Here is a 22664-nt window from a genome sequence, read left to right on the forward strand (position 1 = left end):
ACTCTCATAATATATCCATGAAGTACATCACTTGGGACTTCATCCTAACTTGCTACCATACGCTCTTGAAGCGGAAATTGCCATAAGTATTCCATTGGACCATTACGGGAACCTGTCCAAGTTATAGATTTGGACACCATTGCTTCATATCTTGAATGTATGACCTTTTGGTGTGTCTACCTTGACTCCTTGATGGCATTAGCTCTTGTTAACCCTAGAAACGGGTTAACATCATGTCGTCTATTGCCATAGGTGAAGGTGATTGCGTACCTCCCCCAAAGCACCTATTGCATCCACCTCTACTACTAGATCGCCGATGGCTCTGAGAAGCCCTCAAGCTATCACCACATGAGTGGCGTCATGAGGATGTCGCATGTTGGGAAGATGGTATCGTGGATGTGAGCAGGGTCTGCTATGGAGAGAATAGGAGTGCGCTAAGCACTAGGAGGAGCTGAAGGACGAGGAGTAGGGAAAGTGGAAGAGTGAGGGATAGGCAAAGTGGAAGTGAGAGGGGTAGGGAATGGGTGGGATGCATAGAAATGAGTGACTATGGGATAGCTGAAGTGTCTGACGCTTAGAAGGCGAGGATAAACCCAAGCGACTCAATTGCTCGGCCTCGTACCTAGAGTTCAGCCGGTTTCAAGCTGTCTGTGTCTCAAAAACCCTACGTAAATCATGGTCATCTATGGGTATGGGAGGTGTACTAGAGGATGCCCCTCTATATATTGGATTTTAATCCGTTGGGGTAATGATCCTCATAATAGCCACATCTGTAAAAATTAATATCATTAGTATTAAGCTTAATATACTAATAATAATACATTAAGCTTTATGCTCTATGCACAATCTGTATTCTCACAAAATTAAAAAGGGACTTAATTATTTTCTCACTTTTTTTGAAACACTTGGAAAGGAATGTCAAAGATAATACTTATTGTATCACCAATCCATGCTTACACCCAGCATGCATATATGCATAAAGCCTATGCATGCTCTAATATGTGAGAGGATCCCACTTCACAATACTTGTCATACCTCCTTCCATTAGCATGCAATGTCACTTCTTACTAAACCTAACATAAGGAGGTCATATCATTAAGATTTATATAGCATAAGCGATATGTATTAAGCTTTATGCATAAGGATTTTGCATAAAGCCTTAAGCATAAAAGCATAATGCATAACCTTAAGTATAAAGCCATAATGCATGAGCCTTATGCTTTATGTAATACACAAAAAAAATGCTTCCAAGCACCCGGGGGTGCACCATAAATAAGTAAAGAAAGGAATTATGAAAGATAAGTACGGGACGATTACTCTTACCTTCTTGAGAAGAAGAGAAGTTGAGCTTGCATTGTGAACTTGAGCTTATGTTATAAAGATAATCTATAAGTTTAAGCACATATGTATTAAGCTTATGCTTAATGCATCATTGCATAATGCATAATACGGTAATTCATTATGCATAAGTTTTATACATTAAGCTTATGCACAATGCATTGATGCATTATGTATTGCATTAAGCTTATGCATTAATTCATTATACATAAGCTTAAGCATAATGCATAATGCATAATTAAGTTTATGCTTAATACATTAATGCATAATGCATTAAGCTTATGCTTAATGCATTAATACATAATTCATTATACTTAAGCTTAATGCATTATGCATTAATATATTAATGCATTATGCATTAATATATTAATGCATTAAGCTTACATATAATGCATTACTGATCTATGCATAATGCCTTAATGCATAATCTTAATCCAATACATAATGCATCAATGCATTGTTCATAAGTTTAATGCATAAATGCTTAATACATTAATGTATAGGTTTTATGCATTATGCATTAATACATAAATGTATAAGTTTTATGCATTATGCATTAATGCATTAATACATAAATGTATAAGCTTAATGCATTAATGCATTATGCATAAGCTTAATACAATAATGCAATAATCTTATGCTTAATGCATTATGCATAAGCATATTGAGGTAACTCTCAAACCCTAGTAATTATTTCACTTAAAAAAAGGATTAAAGAAAACAAAGAAGATAAGGATATGGTATTACCTTGATATTGCCTTTCTTGTGATGCTTGTGGGAGAGAGGACTTTCTTCCTTGTAAATGGAGAAGAGGGTTGGTTTGTGAGAAGAGCTTGTGAAGGTGAGAAGAGGCTTTACTTGTAAAGGTGAGGGCTTGTGAGAAGAGCTTGTGAAGGGCTTGTGAAGGGAGCAGAGGAGGGTTTGCTTGTAAAGGTGACGGCTTATGAGAAGAGCTTGAGAAGGGCTTTTGAAGGGAGAAGGGCTTGTGAAGAGAGAAGAGGAGAAGGGCTTGTGAAAGGAAGAAGAGCTTAATAAGGGAAAGGGAGGACAAGGGAGATTAGGGCAAGATACGTGCCACAGCTAGAGAGGATCGACACGCATGCGAAGGAGGAGATAACTTGAGAAAGTGAAAGTACGTGGTACAACGCACGAGAGGGAGGCATCCAATTTTTTTTCCCAGTACATGGCTATGGGTGCAACTATGTATGTGGTTATGTGCGAGGGTATAGCCGCATGCATAGCTGTGCCCATAGCCACGTACTGGAAAAGAATTCTAGAGAGTTGTTTTTATAGATTCCAGAGAGCTGTTTTTTATCAAATGGAGTGGATTGTTGATATACTTTTGTATTCTAGATGTTGACGACGAGGCGCCAACCATGCATAGATGACCGCCGTCGATGCCTTCTTCTTTTGAGGATGACACATCACCTGGGCCAAGTCAGCATGAGTGGTTGTGTTAGAAGATTCCATGTTCATGTCAGAGATACAAGGGAGCAATTGTGCGTTTATGATGAATCATAATAAATTATGCACAAGATTACGAAGATGTACGGCGTTTAGATTCTTCGATGAGTGTATATATTCACTATTGCATGTTCTTATGCACATGATTTAGGTATTCATAAGGTAGTCTGTGTTTTTTAGGACTAGGACGAGGAGGAGACACATTGTAGAATGAGGGAGTCTATGCTTCATTACTCTGTGGAAAAGTGGATGACACATAGAGGCTTTAAAGACCTTTATGCTACAATTAGGGTGAGCCCACATGCTTGACATGAGGAAGAAATGCCTGCATCAATGGCACATGAAGACGACAAAGATTTGGGCATGGACGAGATGATTGATGACTTCTTTGAGAAACAAGGAGAGGAGGAACCCGGAACCACACTTGACAAAGATCAATTACGACAAGCCGCTTGCACTCCACTATACAAGAGATCTGCATACTCCACCCTTTATGGGACCTTGGAGTTACTAAACTTGCAAACCCTATATAGTTAGAGCAATGCTACTGTGACAAGCCTCTTTCGGTGAGTCCTTAGCATTTATGGTTAGCCAATTAACAATTTTGACATACCCTTTATAAATAATATTTAAAATCCAAGGATGAGCCACGTCACCTAACTTGGATTGAGTATAGATGGATTCAATCCATTTGGTCTCAAATCGATATCATGGACCACATGGCCAGTGGTAGTAGTGAACTACGATCTCCCTCCTTGGAAGTCAATAAAGAAGGGTCATATGATGCTAGCTCTTCTTGTGCCCAGCAAAAGCACAAGGTTAGGAACATGGATGTGTACCTTGAACCTTTGATTGAGGAGCTTAAGACACTATGGCATGGCATCCAAGTGCATGATGTGTCTTAACTGCTTACACAATGTAGCACGGAGGTGAATGCAATTTTAATGTGGACAATGTATAACTTTCGGGGATATGGAGAGTGCTTCGGTATGTTGTCTATGTTTAATCACCTTCCTATGATTTGAATTATCGAATATGAGTTAGCTCTAAATAAAATTTATTTGTGCATCGTGCATAATTAGGACTCACAACATTCGATCACAATGCTTGTCCGATTTGTGGACCATCGCGTGTTACATCATGGCCTATGCATCTCAAGAAGGTCGTGTATGAAGGCCATCTCAAGAAGGTCGTGTATGAAGACCATCACCAATTTTTTCCATTTGATCATAAGAAGTTTGTTCCATCTACAAAAGGAGTCTCCCCACATTCTTTTGTAGATGGAACATATGCCACCGCCACCAGGAATGACAAGGTAGTTAATCTTCTTTCATCTCCCATATTGGACAAAGCTAAGAATCAATCATCTTTTAAATTCGATGCACATCATTAAAATAGTAGCATCAAATATTTGGGACCACATAATTGGTAAGAGAGATTCTTTAATGGTTTGGGAGGACTTGAGATTGATTAAATGGCTCCCTACCACTTGGCCAATAGTTCAAGAGAATGGGAGGGTAATTTTACCTAAAGCACCTTGATCTTGACAAAGAATGAGAAGAAGAGAGTGAAGGATTGAATTGCCTTCTTTCGTATCCCTATGGGTGTCATGCATTCTTTAAAGGAGACATTCACAAAAACAAAGAAGAAAGAAGCAACTTAGTTGTATGGTCTAAAAACGCACGATTGGCACACAATATGTATGTTCAATTTACTTATAAAAGCTTCATGATGGTCTTGCATTATAATTATATAACATTGATTACAATGTTTTGTGCTACACAGTTCATTTTTTTCCACATGCATTAGCGGGTGTGGAGATAAAAAAAAGTGTGCGTGGCCATCTATAAAATGGGGGTAGTGGTGAGGTATGAAAAAGTAAAATTCTAACATGGCTTTATTTTATTATTGCGCTAGTTTGTAAGACATGTCATGCTAATTAAATAGACTTAACTCCATCTTAGGTACACAAGTTCCAAGGAGATTCATGCGTCCATTATCAACTAATGGCAATGGAGGCAGTGTGTATGATTGAGGAAAACCTCCTAAGAACTATCCTCATCATTGATTAATTACATCTTGTGGTACACTTGATAGATTTTGTGGTGAAGAAAATTTCATAATAGGCTCAATGTAGTAGGAGGTGGTACTCTTACATTGTGAATTCCCTGCCCTTGGTGGTACTTCGATTGTCGTAATCATGGTGGTTGTTGGCTGCTTAGCTATGGCTAGCTTGTTGGGGCAAACCTAACTCACAAGTTTGAAACATTGTGGCATCTGACATGGTTCTTATGGGAGCAAACTTTGGGGTTCGTGGTCTTACTTTGGCTTCCACACTGAAACTTCGCCCAAGGATGGGGGATTTGCACTTTACAAGAAATTTATGATGCTATTCACTAAGCTTGTTAGCGAATTTGGGGCTCAGAAGACCGTGGTGGTGGCAGCTCTCGTTTCCAAGGGTTCCACGTTTCCTCCACCCATGTTCGTGTTTATTTGGCTCATTTCTTTCCAAAACTCATCACTTGAGGTAGATTTGAAGGAGTCTTGCTTAATAGGAGAGCACTGTGTTGGGTGCTAGGAGGACCGAAGGCTGGGTGGATTGGTTTGATGCACTACACTAGATTGTATTGTCGTTTCCAATAATTAATCATGATCAAGTTCACGATTTCTCTTTGGTGAATTGGTCTCTAGCGTAGAGGTATGAATGGAGTTTGATACTGGAAACACACACTTGCAAAGAAAAAAGTTTTTTTTTTTGGTTTTCTGTGACAAGTATAAAGCGTGTTTGTTATCCATAAGATGTAGTAACTGAGGTCTTGTCCGATAGTTTGGCAGACCATCAGCAACGGGAGCAGATAGAAAGAAGAGATGGCTATGGCGGTGAGAGAGCCTTTGAGAGGTGCAGCCTGGCCGACAACATGGGGACTCACGCTGCCCTCTTCCTTGGCCGCTTCCATCTCGAGTCTCAAAGCATTTCCTTCCTCCAATCGACAACTAGTGTTCACAGCATCCAGAGCATCTACCGCGTCTCCAACTCAGAAGAAGGTACTTCATTTTCACCTGTTTAAAAATAGGTGTGGGTGTTGTATATGTTTGGAGATAGAGTGTGTCCGCAATATTAACGTCTTCAAAAGACTCAAAGAGTTTATGAGACCAAAAAGTAGTATAGTGAATCCATGAGAATACAGAGTCATGGAAAACTGGAAAAGAAATTGGCTGCTTATGCACATGTGAGTATGAAGGTGTAGTACAAGCTAGCCGAGTGATTAAAAGCCTATGATATGATGCATACAGAATTAAAAATACATGGCGCTTTTCAATGAAGGGAGGGAGTCAGTCTGTCAGGGCTGGGTCAGGTTCATATGTAGAATGCTGGGAAAGCATTTTTGATGATTGAGGCACGCGTTAATTGCACTAATCGTGTGCAAGAGAACTATGAGGAATAAGAGATGGGAAGAGAGAGAGGGAGTAGCGTGTACACTTGATTTTGTTCAAACTACCCACTAATGGCCCCACTGGCAAGCGGTGTATTTGCTTATGTTACAAGATTTATATGAAGTACGGGTAAACTGAGTGAACAGAACTAAGTAGAACTTGAGGCTGCTAGCTGAGACTTGCTCACTCTTGTAACTGCGTTAGGGCGGGCAGCCTATAAAGCCTAGAAGGCTTGGACGTCCTCCTTCTGTGAGGTAGAACACCAGGCTGATCTTCGGATGGACTGCTGTGTGCTTCTGACTTCAGCGTTTATGCTTTTTTCAATGTGAGATAATGAATGATGAGCCGAATGCCCCTTATGTAGGGGATCGAGGCTGGTCAAGTGCCCGTGACTCGCAAAATAATGCGTTTTATGCTGTGGCTCTCTTGATGTGGTTTATTGTCTTGTGGATGACTACCATGAGGTTGTAAATTGCACTTTCTTATAAGGTGAATTTGGGCATGTTCCTGGATTCATCTAGGTATATATTCTCTTCACGTGGGCCTCGTTGGCCAGCCCACAAATCCATGTTTTGCAAAAATGAAATATTAGTGCTTCAAATAAGTGCTTTCAGCTGTTCGATGGTTCCACCTTAACATTGGCTTTTGATTTGCTGAGTACGATGCCCAAAACTTACCTTGCCAACTTGCAATGTGTTGTGTTTGGTCCTAGGCTTGTTCACTCTGTGTTGGATGTCTAACTCTTGGCCTATCAAGCTATTTTTTTAAGAGACACTTGAATAACGGATAGTGGGTTGTATCTACTTGTTGGCAAGTCATGGATTGTCCTAAACTAATGGCGATTGGAGACGTGTCCCTGGACAAGGGCTGATAACATGCACATTGCTCATCCAAGGTTCTATGCACTCTACAATATAATGTACACGTGGCACCCTAGTGTAGTGGTTGCACGTGACAATCAATGACCTCACATGGGCTCCTTGTACACACTGCCCATAGGGAGCTTCTATGCATTGTTGATGGATCTCTCGGATATAGAGTTGCCGCATGGAAGGCCACCTAAATCTAGCTACAATTGGTGACTGATTGTCCCAACCTGATGGCAATTGGTGACCTGTCCCTTGACAAGGTCTCACAACATTCTCAGTGCGCACTCTACAAGTTAATGGGTGCACGTGAAAGATAGTCACCTCATATATTCTCTTCGTATCCGCTGCTTGAGATTGAACATCTTCTTGTTAGTGAAGGATCTCTCGGATCTAGAGTTGCCACATGGAATCTTGCATGAGTGTCGGGTGTTTGGTCCATTGGAGCTAGAGTGCTTTGTAGAGTGTGACTCTTGGGAGTTGTGCTGCCCTGATTTGGCTTGTGTGCATTGCCTTTTTCGTCTGTGAGGGTCCTTAGGATTTGGGGTATTGCACAGCCTGTGCTTGGTATGTTGGAAGAAGCTAGATAAGGGTCGGTGTGAGATGTTCAACGCTTGGGTCGTTTCCTCCTTGAAAAGTAGATTTCTATTTAAGCTTAGGTCTATTAGGTATAGACCTAGACCGGGAAGTCAATGATCTTGGAAATTGGGCCAAAACCATTCATGAAGGCAACGGAACCTCCCCAAAATCTCATAATACACTGAGCAACCTCAGATGTAGTGCTCCTCATCCTTTGTCTCCAAGGAGCATAGTTTACGTATCCTCTCTTCTTGTGCAATGCCCTTAGCTCTCTCTATCTCCACTCAGATGTAGTGCTCCTCATCCTTTGTCTCCAAGGAGCATAGTTTGCGTATCCTCTCTTCTTGTGCAATGCCCTTAGCTCTCTCTATCTCCACTCACAGGTGGTGTGATGAGACTTGGATTTGCCCAATCCCAATCCCAATCCGCATGGTGTGTCTGAAGGTATCGTGACTTTCAATTGACGCCATCCTGTGATGTGTAGGAAACGACCCCTGGAGGAGTGGATCTCTCCGGTGAGCATCAAGGGCATAATCCATGTAGTATGGGTGTGTAGGCGAAGGAGATTAGTGCATGTGTTCTCAATATCGTTGATGAGTGAGAGGTAGAAGGGGTGCATCCAAATTGTTATGGAAGGGTGGTAGACGATCCATATGGAGCCCATGGAGGAGGAACAACTAGGTGATCCTGGCATACCAAACTTGATCTTGGCGTTATTTTACTCTGCCTATCTAAGGTGTAGCTGTGGTAAAGATTTGTAAGTCTAGAAGAGTGCATGTACTACTAGGGGTGATTTGCCGAACTTTGCTATGTTGGAATGCAATATGGAGGCTTTCCTACGAATCATGTGTCATGCGTGAGCACAACAGTACACATCGCCTCTCAATTTTGCTCTAGTCTGCTACCCCAAGTCTGACCCCCAAGAGGGTATCCCAAACGAGTTACCCCCCAAGAGGGTTCCCCAAATATCATCACTAGAGTTGCCTTAGTATCGAAAAGCCACCCTGTAGTGCTAGGTTCTTGGAAGTGTGTTTGTAAATATCGTCTTTTAAGGAAGACCAAAACAACATGTCCCCTCGTCAGGCTACTTTTGGGAGCTAGTTGCATGGTGAAAATCGGTGTCACGTGCATCCTGCACTTGGATGCCACGTGGACATATCTAAACAGCAGGTGCAGGACCTAGAGTGGAAACTGGTCCCATGTGAGCCCTAGTCCGGGACGAATCAGCCAGGATTCCACTCTAAGCATCCAAGGTCAGGTGTACAAGTCCCGTACATGGTCTTGTTCAGGTGTGCATTGTCCTGCACATGAACCAATGCCAATCCATACTGTGAGTCACCCTCTGGAATGATGTCAGGTGTTCCGGGTGTTGGGCTTGTAGCTAGATACCAGGCACCTGGGTCTTAGCAAGCATGTAGTTGCATGTACGAGAAGGGGGCAGCCCCAAAGGGCTACCCCAGAAAGGGATTGGCATTCGTGGATAGGAGATTGGGTTGGCCTTAGGCCACCCTAGGAGGCCAAGAGGCCCATGGCCAAGCCCAAGAGCCACCATTGTCTAGGGCATGTTGTCGGTCAGGCCTGGAGAGCCTAGGTAGCAAGGCGGCCGGGCCTAGAGGGTCTATGGACCAAGTCGGCCAGCCCACAGGCCTTGGCCAACCTGTTGGCTAGCATCCAAGCAGGTTGGATAGGCCATTGCACAATCCTAGGCAGAAGGTTGCATCCATACGTACGTACCTTATGATTAGGTATGTTTTAGTGTACAGTACGGTACTGTACCGTACAATACGGATCCGTACGTGGTAGTTTTTTTTCCCCCCTTGATTGGCCAAGATCCTTCTTGTAATATGCGTAAGCTTCGGAGAAGGATCGGTACTTCAAAACTGTCACATGCACTGTGCACTAAGTGCATGGTGACAAGATGGCTCATCATCAGAAGTGCAGCATTTGTACAGTTTTAGAACCCAGTAGGATGATATTTGTCGTATGCCGTGACCCCATTGTACATCCTTAGTCCAGGATAAGTCAGGCACGAGCTACGTAGGTCATTCCTCAGCCATAGCGGGTCAGTCAGTCAGTTAAGTCCCTTAACCCACTTGGAGAGAATCATTCATGCATGTAGAGTCAGTAGAAGCCTTAGGGTTTGCATCAGAAAGCACTCTGCATCTTGCATAACATGCATACATATGCCTGTGCATCATTTAGAACATCCCCAAAGCCTTAGGGAATTTACTGGGATTTATCTGGTATTTTTCCCATATTTATTAGTATTTATTTATCATTATTTGCATTATTGGGCATTTATAAATATTAATTTTATTAAATGACCAACCCCCCAGTTAGTATAAATAGGCTTGCCTAGAGCCTCTTTTATTCATTCAGTCTTCATTGTGCTAAGAGCTCTCCTCTCTCTCTTGCTTTCAGCCCAAGACTAATCCAGCCCTAGTGCCCATAAGCTTTCTTCTCCAGCCCTTGAGAAACCCTAGCTTCATTCAGCCCTAGGTGCTTGCATTCAGCCCTGAATTCAGCACTCAGTTCAGGCCCTGATTCAGTCCACAGTTCACCTTCAGTTCAACGCCAGTTTGCAGCCTGTATTCACCTGCGTTTTTGCACAGCAGTACAGCAGCAGTGCTGCGTTTCTGTTCCAGCCGTACAGCAGCCCTGCAGTCCCCTGTTGCTCATGCGTTTCAGTCCACAGCCCTCCCCACAGCTCAGCGTTTCTGTCCACCTCAGCAGATTCCAGCCCTGAAGCAACAGTCTACAGCAGTTTCCAGCCCTGAAACAGTTGTTTGCATCAGTGTCCAGCATTCTGTGCATCATCAACACATTCAGCAGTCATCTGGTGAAGGTAACTCAGCATTCATATGTGTTTTCAGCATTCTAACAGTGTGTAGAACAGTCCACCTTCTTCTTCTTTGAGCCTCAGGTGTGCAGCCCTTCCTCATGCCCTTGGGAGAAGTGCATAGGCTCGAGATCAAGTCATTGAGGTGTTTCTACAGCAGTGTACAGATCAGCCCTACTCCGATCCTCCGAGATCTTGCGTTTGGCTTATCTACAGTCCAAAGTCTTTCTCTCTAAAGTAATAAAGCAAATACTATCTCGTTATCGGGATAGGGGGCCCTTCAGTGGGTAATTCGGGACCCAATCTGGTGTACAGTGTTCATATCTCTCTCTCATCTCTTTAAAGTTTGAAGTAAATGAAATGGATTGCTAAACTCACGAAACTCAGGATACAGAAGACGGTGTGAGCATATTGTGTGACAGGATCAACCAATACAAAGACTTCCGCTGCATATCACAAAAACTCAGAAATCAGCACTCTTTTCGCGACGGAATTAACGCACAAACTGAAAGGAGATGTGCAAAAAATAGAGAGAGAAGGGGGAGATGGAGAGGACACAGTATTGGGTCCCAATTACCCTCTGTAGGCCCCCCACCACGGATGGTGTATTTGCTTTATTAGAATGATGTAAATCTGAAAACAAATACAGAAAACTTGACCTTTTCTTGGCTGGAAAATCTTGCCCTTGACCTTCAGAAGTCCACCCCTTTGCTTGGCAATCTCCTTGGCTTGACTGGCCCTTGATTGGCTTGAGCACTTGGTGAAAACTGAGATCAATGATGGGATTATGGCCTCCACTATTTATACTCCTCCTCAGGAGCAGTCGGCCAGCTGAAAATCAGGCTATGTCCCACGACTGGTGGAAATTCAGCAATAAATGCTGAATTAAATCTCAAAAAATACTGCCTTTTTTTCCTAACAGGCTGAAAGTGATGCGCGTGCTTCTGATTGGCTGGACACCACTTTTGTCCACAATCCCAAGGCTGGGCAGCCTGTATGGGCTGCCCCATACATGCCCTACAGCCATCTAAAGGCTGTAATCTCCTGGAGATTGTCTTATCTGTGCCCTAGGGCTGTCCTACAGCCCCTCCATGGCTGGTGGGTTCAGCCTGGGCCTTCCTGGCCCTCATGGGTATGGTTCTACACCATTCCCATGCCCACACTCAGATCCGGGGTAGCCCTATGGGCTGGCCCCTTGTCCTAAACATAATCTACTCAGTGATCTGGCATCCGGTACCATACCAGATACACAGAACCACTGACATCATTCTAGAGGGAGACTCACAGCGCGGACTGGCACTGTTTCATGTGCAGGACAGTGCACACCTGACCTTGGACTTCTGTGCAGGACAATGCACACCTGATCTCGGACATCTGAGATGGATCCCTGGCTGACTTGTCCCGGACTGGGCTCACATGGGACCAGTTCACCATCCCAGGTCCTGCACCTTCTGTACAGAAATGTCTACGTGGCATCCAAGTGCGGGATGCACGTGACATCCCCTTCTGCTTAACTTGACGGAAGCTGCATAGCCTCCAAATAATCCGTCAATAATGCCGGATAGTCTTCGAAAAATTCTTTGTCGAGCCATACCGCTTCATGAGTTTCTCGGTCCTGAAACTTCGTGAGGAACTGTTGTAGTCTTCGGCCTGAGCCATGCTTGAAACGGTGCAGAAGGATCTGTTCTGGAACCATTACTTCTGCTTCATCAATAATGTCTGGTTCCGCTTCGTCTTTGACCTCGGAAGGGGGTGGACTTGCATATGGCTTTAGCCAACTGACATGAAATACATCGTGCATAGTCCAACTCGGAGGTAGCTTTAACTGCATAGACACCTCATTAATCTTTTTCCGGATGGGAAATGGTCCGAAGCTCCTGAAAGACAACTTTGGGCATCGCTTGCCCACCTGCTTCAATTTTTGCTTCATAATCCGAAGATACACCCAATCCCCTTCCGAAAACTTCATGTCCCTTCGGTCTTTATTGGCCTGTCGAGTGTAGGCCTCTTGCGCTTTAGCCAATCTGTCTTTAACGGACTCTAGGATCTCCTGGTAAGACTCCGTCACTCTGTTCGCCTCTGGTACTGAAGACGAAGTCCTGGTTAACAACGACTGGAAAGGCCTTCCAAATGCTGCTTCATATGGAGTCCTGCCAATAGCTGAAGAAAAAGAGTCATTCAAAACAGCTTGAACTAAAGGCAAAAACGATTCCCACTTACCTTGCTGATCGTGGACATAACACTTCAGCACATCAAAGGCCAACTGGTTGTATATCTCTGTCTGGCCATCTGTCTGTGGGTGGAATGCACTGGAAAAATTCAATTTAGTACCAAAATTATCAAACAATACCCTCCAAAAATGACTAGTAAACTTGGCATCTCGGTCTGACACTATGGTTCTAGGAATCCTGCCAATCGAGTACCAATGCCGAATGAATAGCTGGGCAACATCCTCGACGGTCACATTGGCCCTGCAAGGAATAAGCATAACAAATTTGCTAAACCTATCAACAATAGTTAAGCACTGCGTATTACGCTTACTCGGGCTAGGAGGCAGATTTGTGACAAAGTCCATCGAAATGTCCTAGAAAGGACCCTCAGGAATTGGCAAAGGCTGTAACAACCCTATCTTCTTTCCACGAGGAGCTTTCACCTTTTGACAAATGTCACAGCGTTGTACATACGTAAACACATCACGCCTCATCTTTGGCCAATAGTATTGCCGTTCTAATTTCTCCAGAGTCGAATTCATGCCCCTATGACCACCTGTAATGGCGTCATGGGCATCATGGAGAAGAGCTGTCCGAAATGATTTCATGACACATAGTCGGCCTTTGTAGAAAAGCCAACCATCGCGTATCAGAAAATGGCATGGTCCTGTGGCATCCAATGCCTGTTCCCACTGAGTACCGAATTCCTCGGAATCCGCGTACGTGTGCTTCATGTCTTCTAGTCCTGTACCAACAAGGTCAAGTCTAGTGGTCTGAATCGCAGATACTTGTCCCTTCCTGCTCAAAGCATCGGCCACTGGATTGGCCTTTCCTGGAAGGTACTCAATCATACCACCGAACTGCTGGAATATCTGACTCCAGCGGTGTTGTCGATCACTCCACTGTGCACTTGGCATCGTCTGAATCCAGCGCAATGCCTGATGGTCAGTGCGAACCTCGAAGTCACGGCCATATAGGAAATGTTTCCAATGTTTCAAGGCCTGTATAACTGCTAGGAGTTCACGATCATAGACTGAGTAGTTCTTTTCGTCGGGCAGTAACTTACGAGACATGTAAGCTACCGGATGACCATTCTGTTGTAATACACCTCCAATTGCGATGTTACTCGCATCGGTGATGACTTGAAATGGTTTGTCCCACGAGGCAAGGGCTAAACAAGGCGCTTCTGACAAAGCCACCTTGAGGTTCTGGAATGCCTCCAACGCTCGTGGAGTCATTCGAATCTTTTGCCCTCTTGTTTTCACTCCCTTTAGCAGATCGGTGAGGTTTGCCGAGAGGTCGGAAAACTTGTCAATGTGGGTGGAATATGCCTGGCATATACCCACAAATGATCTAATGTCATAAGCTGTCTGTGGTACTTTCCAGTTAACAATCTCGGCCACTTTAGCCGGATCCAGGCGAATGTCTTCAGCACTAATTATATATCCCAAGTAATGTACCTGGAACCGATAAAATTCTAACTTCTTTTCATTGACGTAGAGCTCGTTGCTTTCCAGCAACTTAAGGACTTTCTCCACATCAATGTCATGCTGCTCAACTGTAGCTGAAAATATGAGTATGTCGTCCAAAAATATGAACACACACTCTCCAATCAACTCCCGAAAAACACGCATCATCATGCGGTTAAATGTACCTGGGGCGTTCGTCAAACCAAATGGCATGACCACAAATTCATAGTGGGCCCGTTCTGTACGGAAGGCTGTTTTGGGGATGTCCCCCTCTACAATCCGTACCTGGTGGTACCCACTCTTTAAATCCAATTTAGAGAACACCTTAGCTCCATTCAGCCTCTCGAGAATATAGTCAATTCGAGGCATCGTGAATTTGCTCTTGATAGTCAGCTTGTTGAGTGCACGATAATCGACACACAACCGAGAAGACCCATCTTTCTTCTTGACAAACAAGATCGGTGCTGCAAATGGCGACACGTTGGGGCGGATGAAGCCAGCTTGCAACAATTCTTGGAGTTGGCGGTCCAACTCTGATTCCATTGCCTTAGAAAGGCAATACGGAAACTTGCTTGGGGGTTCCGAGCCTGGGAGGAGGTCAATCTTGTGATCCTCCGGTCTGGACGGGGGGAGTTGGGGAGGGAGACTGTCCCGAAGAAAAAATCTTCTGAAACTTTTCATGGAGAATCGAGTACTTCTCGGAAGCACTGGCCATCGTCTGGGCTGTCTGGATGTAAATCATCGCACACTGTGCGCCTTTCCTGACTGCTCGCTTAGCCTGCAAGTGGCTTATGAGCGGAAAGTTTGGAATACCTGGCCCACACTTAATGGTCACCGGGGTGATTGACACATTCCGATCGATCTGGAACGTGTGCTTGTCCCACTTGACATCAGGAAGAAACTTGTGAAACCACTGGATACCCAAAATTATGTCTGCTCCTACAAGAGGGGCAACCATAAAGTCACACACAAACTCTATGCCCTGAATCACTAACTTAGCACCTAGAGCTTCATACTTGACGCTCGTTGTCATTCTTGTGCTAAAACCCTCAACCTGTTTGTCCGCCGGAGTCAGCTCGAAACGGGCACGCCTAGCGGCCTGTTCCATGGCCACATCCTCCGTGCTACCGCTGTCAAACAAGACAACGACTCTCTGGCCACCTATGTAGCCAAAGGACTTGAGCAATTCGTTGCGCTCATACTCCTGGTCATGGGCGCCCTTCTGCTTATCTTCGAGCTCCCGGCTAATAATTGCTCCAACTGAAGCACCGGGGGTTGAAGAACTAGGGTTAGCCGCTGGGGTCTGTGTGGGAGTTGTGCTCACCACGGAAGCTGTGGAGGCGGCGGCGGCCTTTGGAGGCTTCTTCGGACAATCCCGAGAAGTATGTCCTTTTGTGTGACAAAAGAAACATCTACCCTCCTCCTTGTACTGAGAAAGCTCCTCAGCACTCAACTTGCCACCTGTCTTGCCTGCCTCCACTTTCTGGTCTGGAGTAAGCTTAGACGCATTGTTCGAGTTCTTGGAGCCAGAGGCTCCCGGGCTCTGTCATGGGGAAGACCCCGTCTGGTTCTGGCTTTTGCCCCGCAAGGCGTTAGCCTTAGGGGAAGCCTTATTGTGTTTCATTTCTGCACTCTGCGCAAGCGAGAGTGTGTCCTCAAAGGTGGCTGGCCTAAACATACGCACCTCACATTGGATTTGCGTGTCCAGGCCATACAAAAACTGCCCTTTCTTGTCCGAATCAGATAAGCCTAATTGTAGACACAAGGTCGAAATTTTATTGGCAAACTGAAGGACTGGTTGCGCATTCTGACGCGCTCCCCTGACTGTCTTCGAGTCGCTCAAGGTAGTGGGGCGGTAGAAACCGCTACTTAAGGTCGCGGATGAACTCGTCCCACACATAAGCTGCCATACCTGCTCTGGTGTGGGCATGAGCCCACTGAGTCCACCAAGGAATGGCCTCACCTTCCAAGTACCAACTAGCTAAGATCACTTTGTCAGTATCTGTTTTCCTAACTGCGGCAAAGTAAGCTTCAAATTGATGTAACCATGAATAAAGAGTTGTGGGATCGAGTTTACCATTATACTTACTGAAATTCATTTTCTCGGGAAAATGATTCGAGGGCGCCACCGGTGTCAATCTGGCGTCCAAAGCTCTGAGGTAACACTCGTGTTCCACGCGTCGCATGGCGTCGTCTTCTCGTTGTCGGATCTCCAATGCACGCATCTGCATCTCAAGCAAGGAGCTTGGTTGCGGCTGTGACCCAGCGAGAGGGTCCCTGTGACAAGGATCTGGTATCTGGGATACGGAAGGGGAGGGAGGAGGAGATGGAAAACGCGACGCTGGAGAGCGAGAACGCTCCTCCAGAGCCAAGATCCGCGCCTTCTGCTCATCCAACTTGGCTGTCTGGTCTGCGATTGCTCGCATCATCTGCTGGAACATGTCTGTGACACTCAAGCCGGGTGCCCTAGCTGGGCTGCCTGGTGCACTCTGGTCCCATGGTTCTGGTTCTCTCTCGTCGCCGAAACTCGCCATAGCGGGAAAATGCAATTCCTTTCCGGAACGCAATCTGACCATCCACTATCTGTGTGGGAGACTTCTGGAGGCTTCTGGAGGCTAAAAGCCAACCGTCCTTCGAGGGACAGGAGTCACTCCGAAAGGGGTAGTCTACCGGTGTCTTAAAACCAACCACACGAGCGAAAAAATTTTCTGGTTTTCTTTGCTGAATCTTTGTCCTTGAAGTAGGCTCTGATACCATTGTAATATGCGGAAGCTTCGGAGAAGGATCGGTACTTCAAAACTCAGAAATCAGCACTCTTTTCGCGACGGAATTAATGCACAAACTGAAAGGAGATGTGCAGAAAATAGAGAGAGAAGGGGGAGATGGAGAGGACACAGTATTGGGTCCCAATTACCCTCTGTAGGGCCCCCACCACGGATGGTGTATTTGTTAGAAGCCATCTCCTGTCTATTTGTATACACCAGGGCCTCTGTTGTGGGTGTGCCCGCCCGTATATCATTTTTCCACACTCCCCGTATTTTTTCCCTATTTTTCCCATTTTTTCCTAGTGGTAGGAGGGCTGCCAGGTGATGCCAGGAGCACCCCAGCCGACTGGACTTTCTTCAGGCGAGGGCATCTGGGCTGCTGGCCGACTGCTCTTGCACTAGTCGTGGGCATCAGGCTGCTGGCCGACTGCTGTTTTTCTCAGTCGTGGGGTTTTTCTCAGTCGCGGGCACTATCTGTAGCTGGCCGACTGCCCTCATGGAGCTGTATATATTGCCCCTCAGCCCCCACCACTTTCTCATTCAGTTTTTCCGGGATCTTGTGTATAGAGAAGAGTTTACACACCTATCTCTCTGTATTTCTTGTGCTGTTTATTTTCTGCAGTCTACTTGCTCTTGTGTACCCAAGTTTGGTTATCATTTCCGCTGCGTATTCTGACATGGTATCAGAGCCCTAGGCTCTAGGAGATCTTGGGCGTTTTTTTGAGCAAGAGGGGGAGCAACAGGTTGCTGATCGGTGGACTGTTTCGGGCTGAACGGGAAGAGAAGGTGCAAGAGGAAGGCGAGCAAAGGGGCTGGACAGCCACTGCATATTTTCTGATTTTCAGATTTTTCCCCCCCACCCACCCTTTCAGGTTACTCTCCGAGATGGCAGATTTATTAGAGATGGCTGAGAAGCACGTGAAGATTCCGACTCTCCCCACGTTCCCAGTGGATCGTCAGTTGGACGGGTCCAATTATGGCATCTGGAAGGTCATGATGGAGTTAGTTTTGGAGTCATATGACCTTGCTGATTTTATTATCATAGGGGTGCCACGGCCGGAAGCTGAGGAAGTGGAGTTATTATCGACGAGGAAGGACCGAGAGGCACAGGCACACATGTGGGACCGTGTCAACGCCAGGGTCCGGTCGTTTATATTCCTCAATTGCACACCACAGGTGATCAACCATGTGAAGCACATGATGCTGGCGAGAGGCATATGGGAGCATTTGGCTTCTTTGTACAACAGGGTGTCACCCATGAAGCGGATATCCTTGGAAGTGCAGATGCGGGTTATGAACCCTGCAAAGTCTTCGACGATGCGGGAACACATTAACAAGCTGTAGGCCCTTCAGCAGGAAGTCCTTCAAGCTGGGAAAGAGATATCATCCGAAGATATGGCCATCACGTTACTTTCCCACTTGCCTGGCCAGTATTCCGCTTTCTATTCCTCGTTGATCACGAGTGGCAGGCTTAGCACCATTACTTGGGAGGAGCTTGTGCCAATGGTCTTGGACCAGGAGGAACGTTTCACGAACCCTCCTCACGACGGAGGTTCGGAGGCCTTAACTGGCCAACGGTCGAAAGGCCGTAATACCAACAAGGGCAAAGGGAAGGCTTCACCGGAGAAGTCTTCTGAGAAGAAGCCTGATCCAGAACGAGAGAAGCTGAAGGCCGAAAGATCGTGTAATGATTGTGGCGAGAAAGGCCACTACTGGAGGAAGTGCCCTAAGCGGACAGGGAAGAGTGCTGATTCCTCGGCCTCAGCTGCGAAGACTCCGGCATTTGTGCACTTGGAGATGGTGGACTCCCATGCTTCATCATCTTCGAGCGAGGAGGCAGTTGGCTTCACCGCAAAGGATACCCGGGAATGGATTCTCGACAGTGGTGCTTCCAGGCACATGACTCCATCCCGTGACTTCTTTCTTGATTTGAAACGGCAGTCAGGTCGTATCTTTATTGGCGATAACTCCACTATTCAGATTCATAGTGAGGGCCGGATGGAGATTATTCCCGACGGCAAGGGGGGCAAGCATGCTTCCCGTGTTCTTTATGTCCCTGCTCTGGGCTTTCATCTTTTGTCAGTGCATGAAGTATGCAAGACTGGCTTTCGGGTGGAATTTGAGGAGCATTCAGTTGCTCTAAGGGACCGTGAGACAGGCAAAGTTGTTTGGGAAGGCGGTGTGGAGAATGGCATCTACAAGCTCTCTGCACTCTCCTCATTGACAGGCTCTCAGGTCGGAGATTTGTGGCACTTTCGTTTTGGCCACTTAAATGTGGATGCTTTGCGGCACGCCTTCCGGGACCAGATGGTGGTTGGCTTGCCAGATGTTGGTAGTAGGCAAGGACGTTGCAGTTCTTGCATACGTGGTAAGCAGCACAGGGAATCCTTTCCGAAGCAGGCTTCCAGGCGGGCTTCGAAACCTTTGGAGTTGATTCACACACTTGTGTGGACCACAGCAGATACCATCCTTGGGAGGATCTCTCTACTTCATGCTGCTTGTTGATGATTGTACCAGATTCACGTGGGTCTACTTTCTTTCCCAGAAGGACCAGGCTTTTGCTCGGTTCAAGGATTGGCACGTGATGGTGGAGAAAGAGTCTGGATTCCAGGTCAAGACTCTCAGGGCTGACAAAGGAGGTGAATTCTCCTCGACTGTATTTTTCCGGTTTTGTGCAGATCATGGCATCAAGAGGGAATTGGCCAATACCGGATTGCCTTCGGAGAATGGAGTTGTTGAATGTAAGAACAGGACTGTGGTAGAGATGGCGAGGACCATGCTGGAGCATCGTGATCTTCCTCGTCCACTTTGGGGTGAGGCTGTGGCAACAGCTGTCCATACCATTAACCGCTCTCCGATGACTTCTGTACCCCATATGACTCCATTTGAGGCATATTTTGGCAGGAAACCCGATGTCTCGCACTTCCGTGTCTTTGGGAGTGACGCGTATGTACATATTCCGAAGAAGCAGAGGGGGAAGCTTGACTCCAAGTCCCGCAAGCTCGTATTTGTGGGGTATAACTCTCTTTCCAAGGGATACAGGTAACAGGTTATATGATCCAGAGAGGAACGAGATTGTTGTCAGCCGGGATGTGGTCTTTGACGAGCATGTTCCAGCATCCACTGTCGAGGAGCCGCCACTTCTTGGAGATCCCGAGGAGTCTGATGATGATTCCTAGTATACTACTCCAGTTGATCCACCTCAGTCATCACAGGAGGTTGAGCCCGCAGCTGGAGTTGAGCCCCCGCGATCACAGGAGGCTCCACGATTTGTTCGAGTACCTAGGTGGTTGTTAGACACCCTTCGGGTGGACCACAGAGGACGGCCCTCGAAGATCACATCGAGTCCGAGATAAAAGCAACACGGCGGAGCTTCTTCAGGTGAACTATGCTCTGATGTCTCGTATCATGCGGGATAAAGAGCCCACTTCCGTAAAGGAAGCCCTTTCACAGGATACTTGGAGGGAAGCCATGCAGGTGGAACTTGACGCCATCGAGAAGAACAACACTTGGGAGTTGGTACCGAGGCCGTCGAAGCGGTCAGTCATTGGTGTCAAATGGGTCGTTAAGACCAAGTACGCGGCTGATGGGTCAGTGGACAAACACAAAGCCAGGCTCGTGGCTAAAGATTATGCTCAGCGGCCAGGCATCGACTACGAGGATACCTTTGCACCGACAGCGCGGATGACCACGATTCGGACCGTTCTTGCCCTTGCTTCTTCTCAGAGGTGGCCCGTGTACCAGATGGATGTAAAATCTGCGTTCCTTAATGGTGACCTGCAGGAGGAGGTGTACGTTGAGCAGCCTCCAGGCTTTACTGTTCCAGGATCGGAAGGGATGGTTTACAGGTTACGTAAGGCCTTGTATGGTCTTAAACAGGCTCCCAGGGCTTGGAATCAGAAGATTGATTCCTTCTTTATTCGGACTGGATTTCAGAGATCGGTTGCAGATCCGAACCTGTATCTCTTTCGGGAACGCGGCATGGTCACACTTATCATCCTTTATGTGGATGATCTCATTCTCACCGGCGGTCATGTGGAGCACATCGGAGTGACGAAGGCTGCCTTGTCAAAGGAGTTTGAGATGACCGACTTAGGCTTACTCCACTTCTTCTTGGGATTGGAGATCTGGCAGACCCAGAGGGGGTTTTTCGTCTCTCAGCAGCGGTATGTTCATGAGTTGCTTGAGGCCTTTGGGAATGCAAGCCTATTACTTTGCCGATGGACCCGAACACAAAGTTAACCGTTACAGATCCTTGTGAGCCAGTTGATGCCTCGCAGTACCGGAAGTTGGTTGGTTCATTGATCTGGTTGCTGAACACCAGATTGGACTTGAGCTTCTCCGTGGGGCTGTTGAGCTCTTTTATGCAGACGCCATTGAAGACTCATTGGGACGCAGGATTGTGGATCTTGCGGTATCTGCAGAGTACGAAGGATCTGGGACTCTTTTACATAGGAGGGAATGGAGTCAAGCTCCAAGGTTGGAGTGACTAAGTTCCAGACACGAGGAGATCTACTTCAGGATACACTTTTACCCTCGGCTCAGGAGCAGTTTCTTGGAGCAGCAAGAAGCAGCCAACTATTGCCCTTTCTTCGACAGAGGCAGAGTATCGGGCTGCTTGTGGTGCTGCTTGTGAGGTTGTATGGCTGCGGAGGCTGCTAGGCGAGATTGGGTTTCCACAGAGGGAGCCCACAGTCATCCAGTGTGATAACCAGAGTTGTATAGCTATTGCTCGGAACCCGGTTTTCCATGCCCGGACCAAGCATATAGAGATACAGTATCACTTTGTACGTGAGAAGATCTTGGCGGGTGACATCTTGCTACTTTATTGTTCGATGGAGGACAATGCGGCGGGCCTCTTCACGAAGTCTCTACCTCAGGCTACGCTCAGGCGGCACTCCAGCTCCCTGGGGTTGGTTTCACAGCCAGGAGCTGAGAGGGGGTGTTAGAAGTCATCTTCTGTCTATTTGTATACACGAGGGCCTCTGTTGTGGGTGTGCCCGCCCGTATATCATTTTTCCACACTCCCCGTATTTTTTTCCCTATTTTTCCCATGTTTTCCTAGTGGTAGGAGGGCTGCCAGGTGATGCCAGGAGCACCCCAATGCTGGCCGACTGGACTTTCTTCAGGCGAGGGCATCTGGGCTGCTGGCCGACTGCTCTTGCACCAGTCGTGGGCATCAGGCTGCTGGCCGACTGCTGTTTTTCTCTCGTGGGGTTTTTCTCAGTCGTGGGCACTATCTGTAGCTGGCCGACTGCCCTCATGGAGCTGTATATATTGCCCCTCAGCCCCCACCACTTTCTCATTCAGTTTTTCCGGGATCTTGTGTATAGAGAAGAGTTTACACACCTTTCTCTCTGTGTTTCTTGTGCTGTTTATTTTCTGCAGTCTACTTGCTCTTGTGTACCCAAGTTTGGTTATCATTTCCGCTGCATATTCTGACAGTATTTGCTTTATTAGAATGATGTAAATCTGAAAACAAATACAGAAAACTTGACCTTTTCTTGGCTGGAAAATCTTGCCCTTGACCTTCAGAAGTCCACCCCTTTGCTTGGCAATCTCCTTGGCTTGACTGGCCCTTGATTGGCTTGAGCACTTGGTGAAAACTGAGATCAATGATGGGATTATGGCCTCCACTATTTATACTCCTCCTCAGGAGCAGTCGGCCAGCTGAAAATCAGGCTATGTCCCACGACTGG

The 22664-nt window shown here is 46.4% G+C and overlaps 1 protein-coding gene across 1 annotated transcript in view; it reads left to right on the forward strand.

Moving 5' to 3' along the window:
- The first annotated feature begins 5558 nt into the window (after positions 1–5558).
- Positions 5559–22664, forward strand: part of LOC147635665 (protein DJ-1 homolog A-like) — an 89210-nt gene continuing 72104 nt past the window's right edge. The window contains exon 1 of the mRNA XM_086803067.1: positions 5559–5847. Coding sequence (XP_086659193.1) covers positions 5671–5847 — 177 coding nt within the window. The 5' untranslated portion in view covers positions 5559–5670. The remainder of the gene's footprint in view (positions 5848–22664) is intronic.

The sequence above is a fragment of the Cibotium barometz genome, chromosome 9, assembly GCF_041138505.1.
Source record: "Cibotium barometz isolate CiBa-2024 chromosome 9, ASM4113850v1, whole genome shotgun sequence".
Taxonomy (NCBI): domain Eukaryota; kingdom Viridiplantae; phylum Streptophyta; class Polypodiopsida; order Cyatheales; family Cibotiaceae; genus Cibotium; species Cibotium barometz.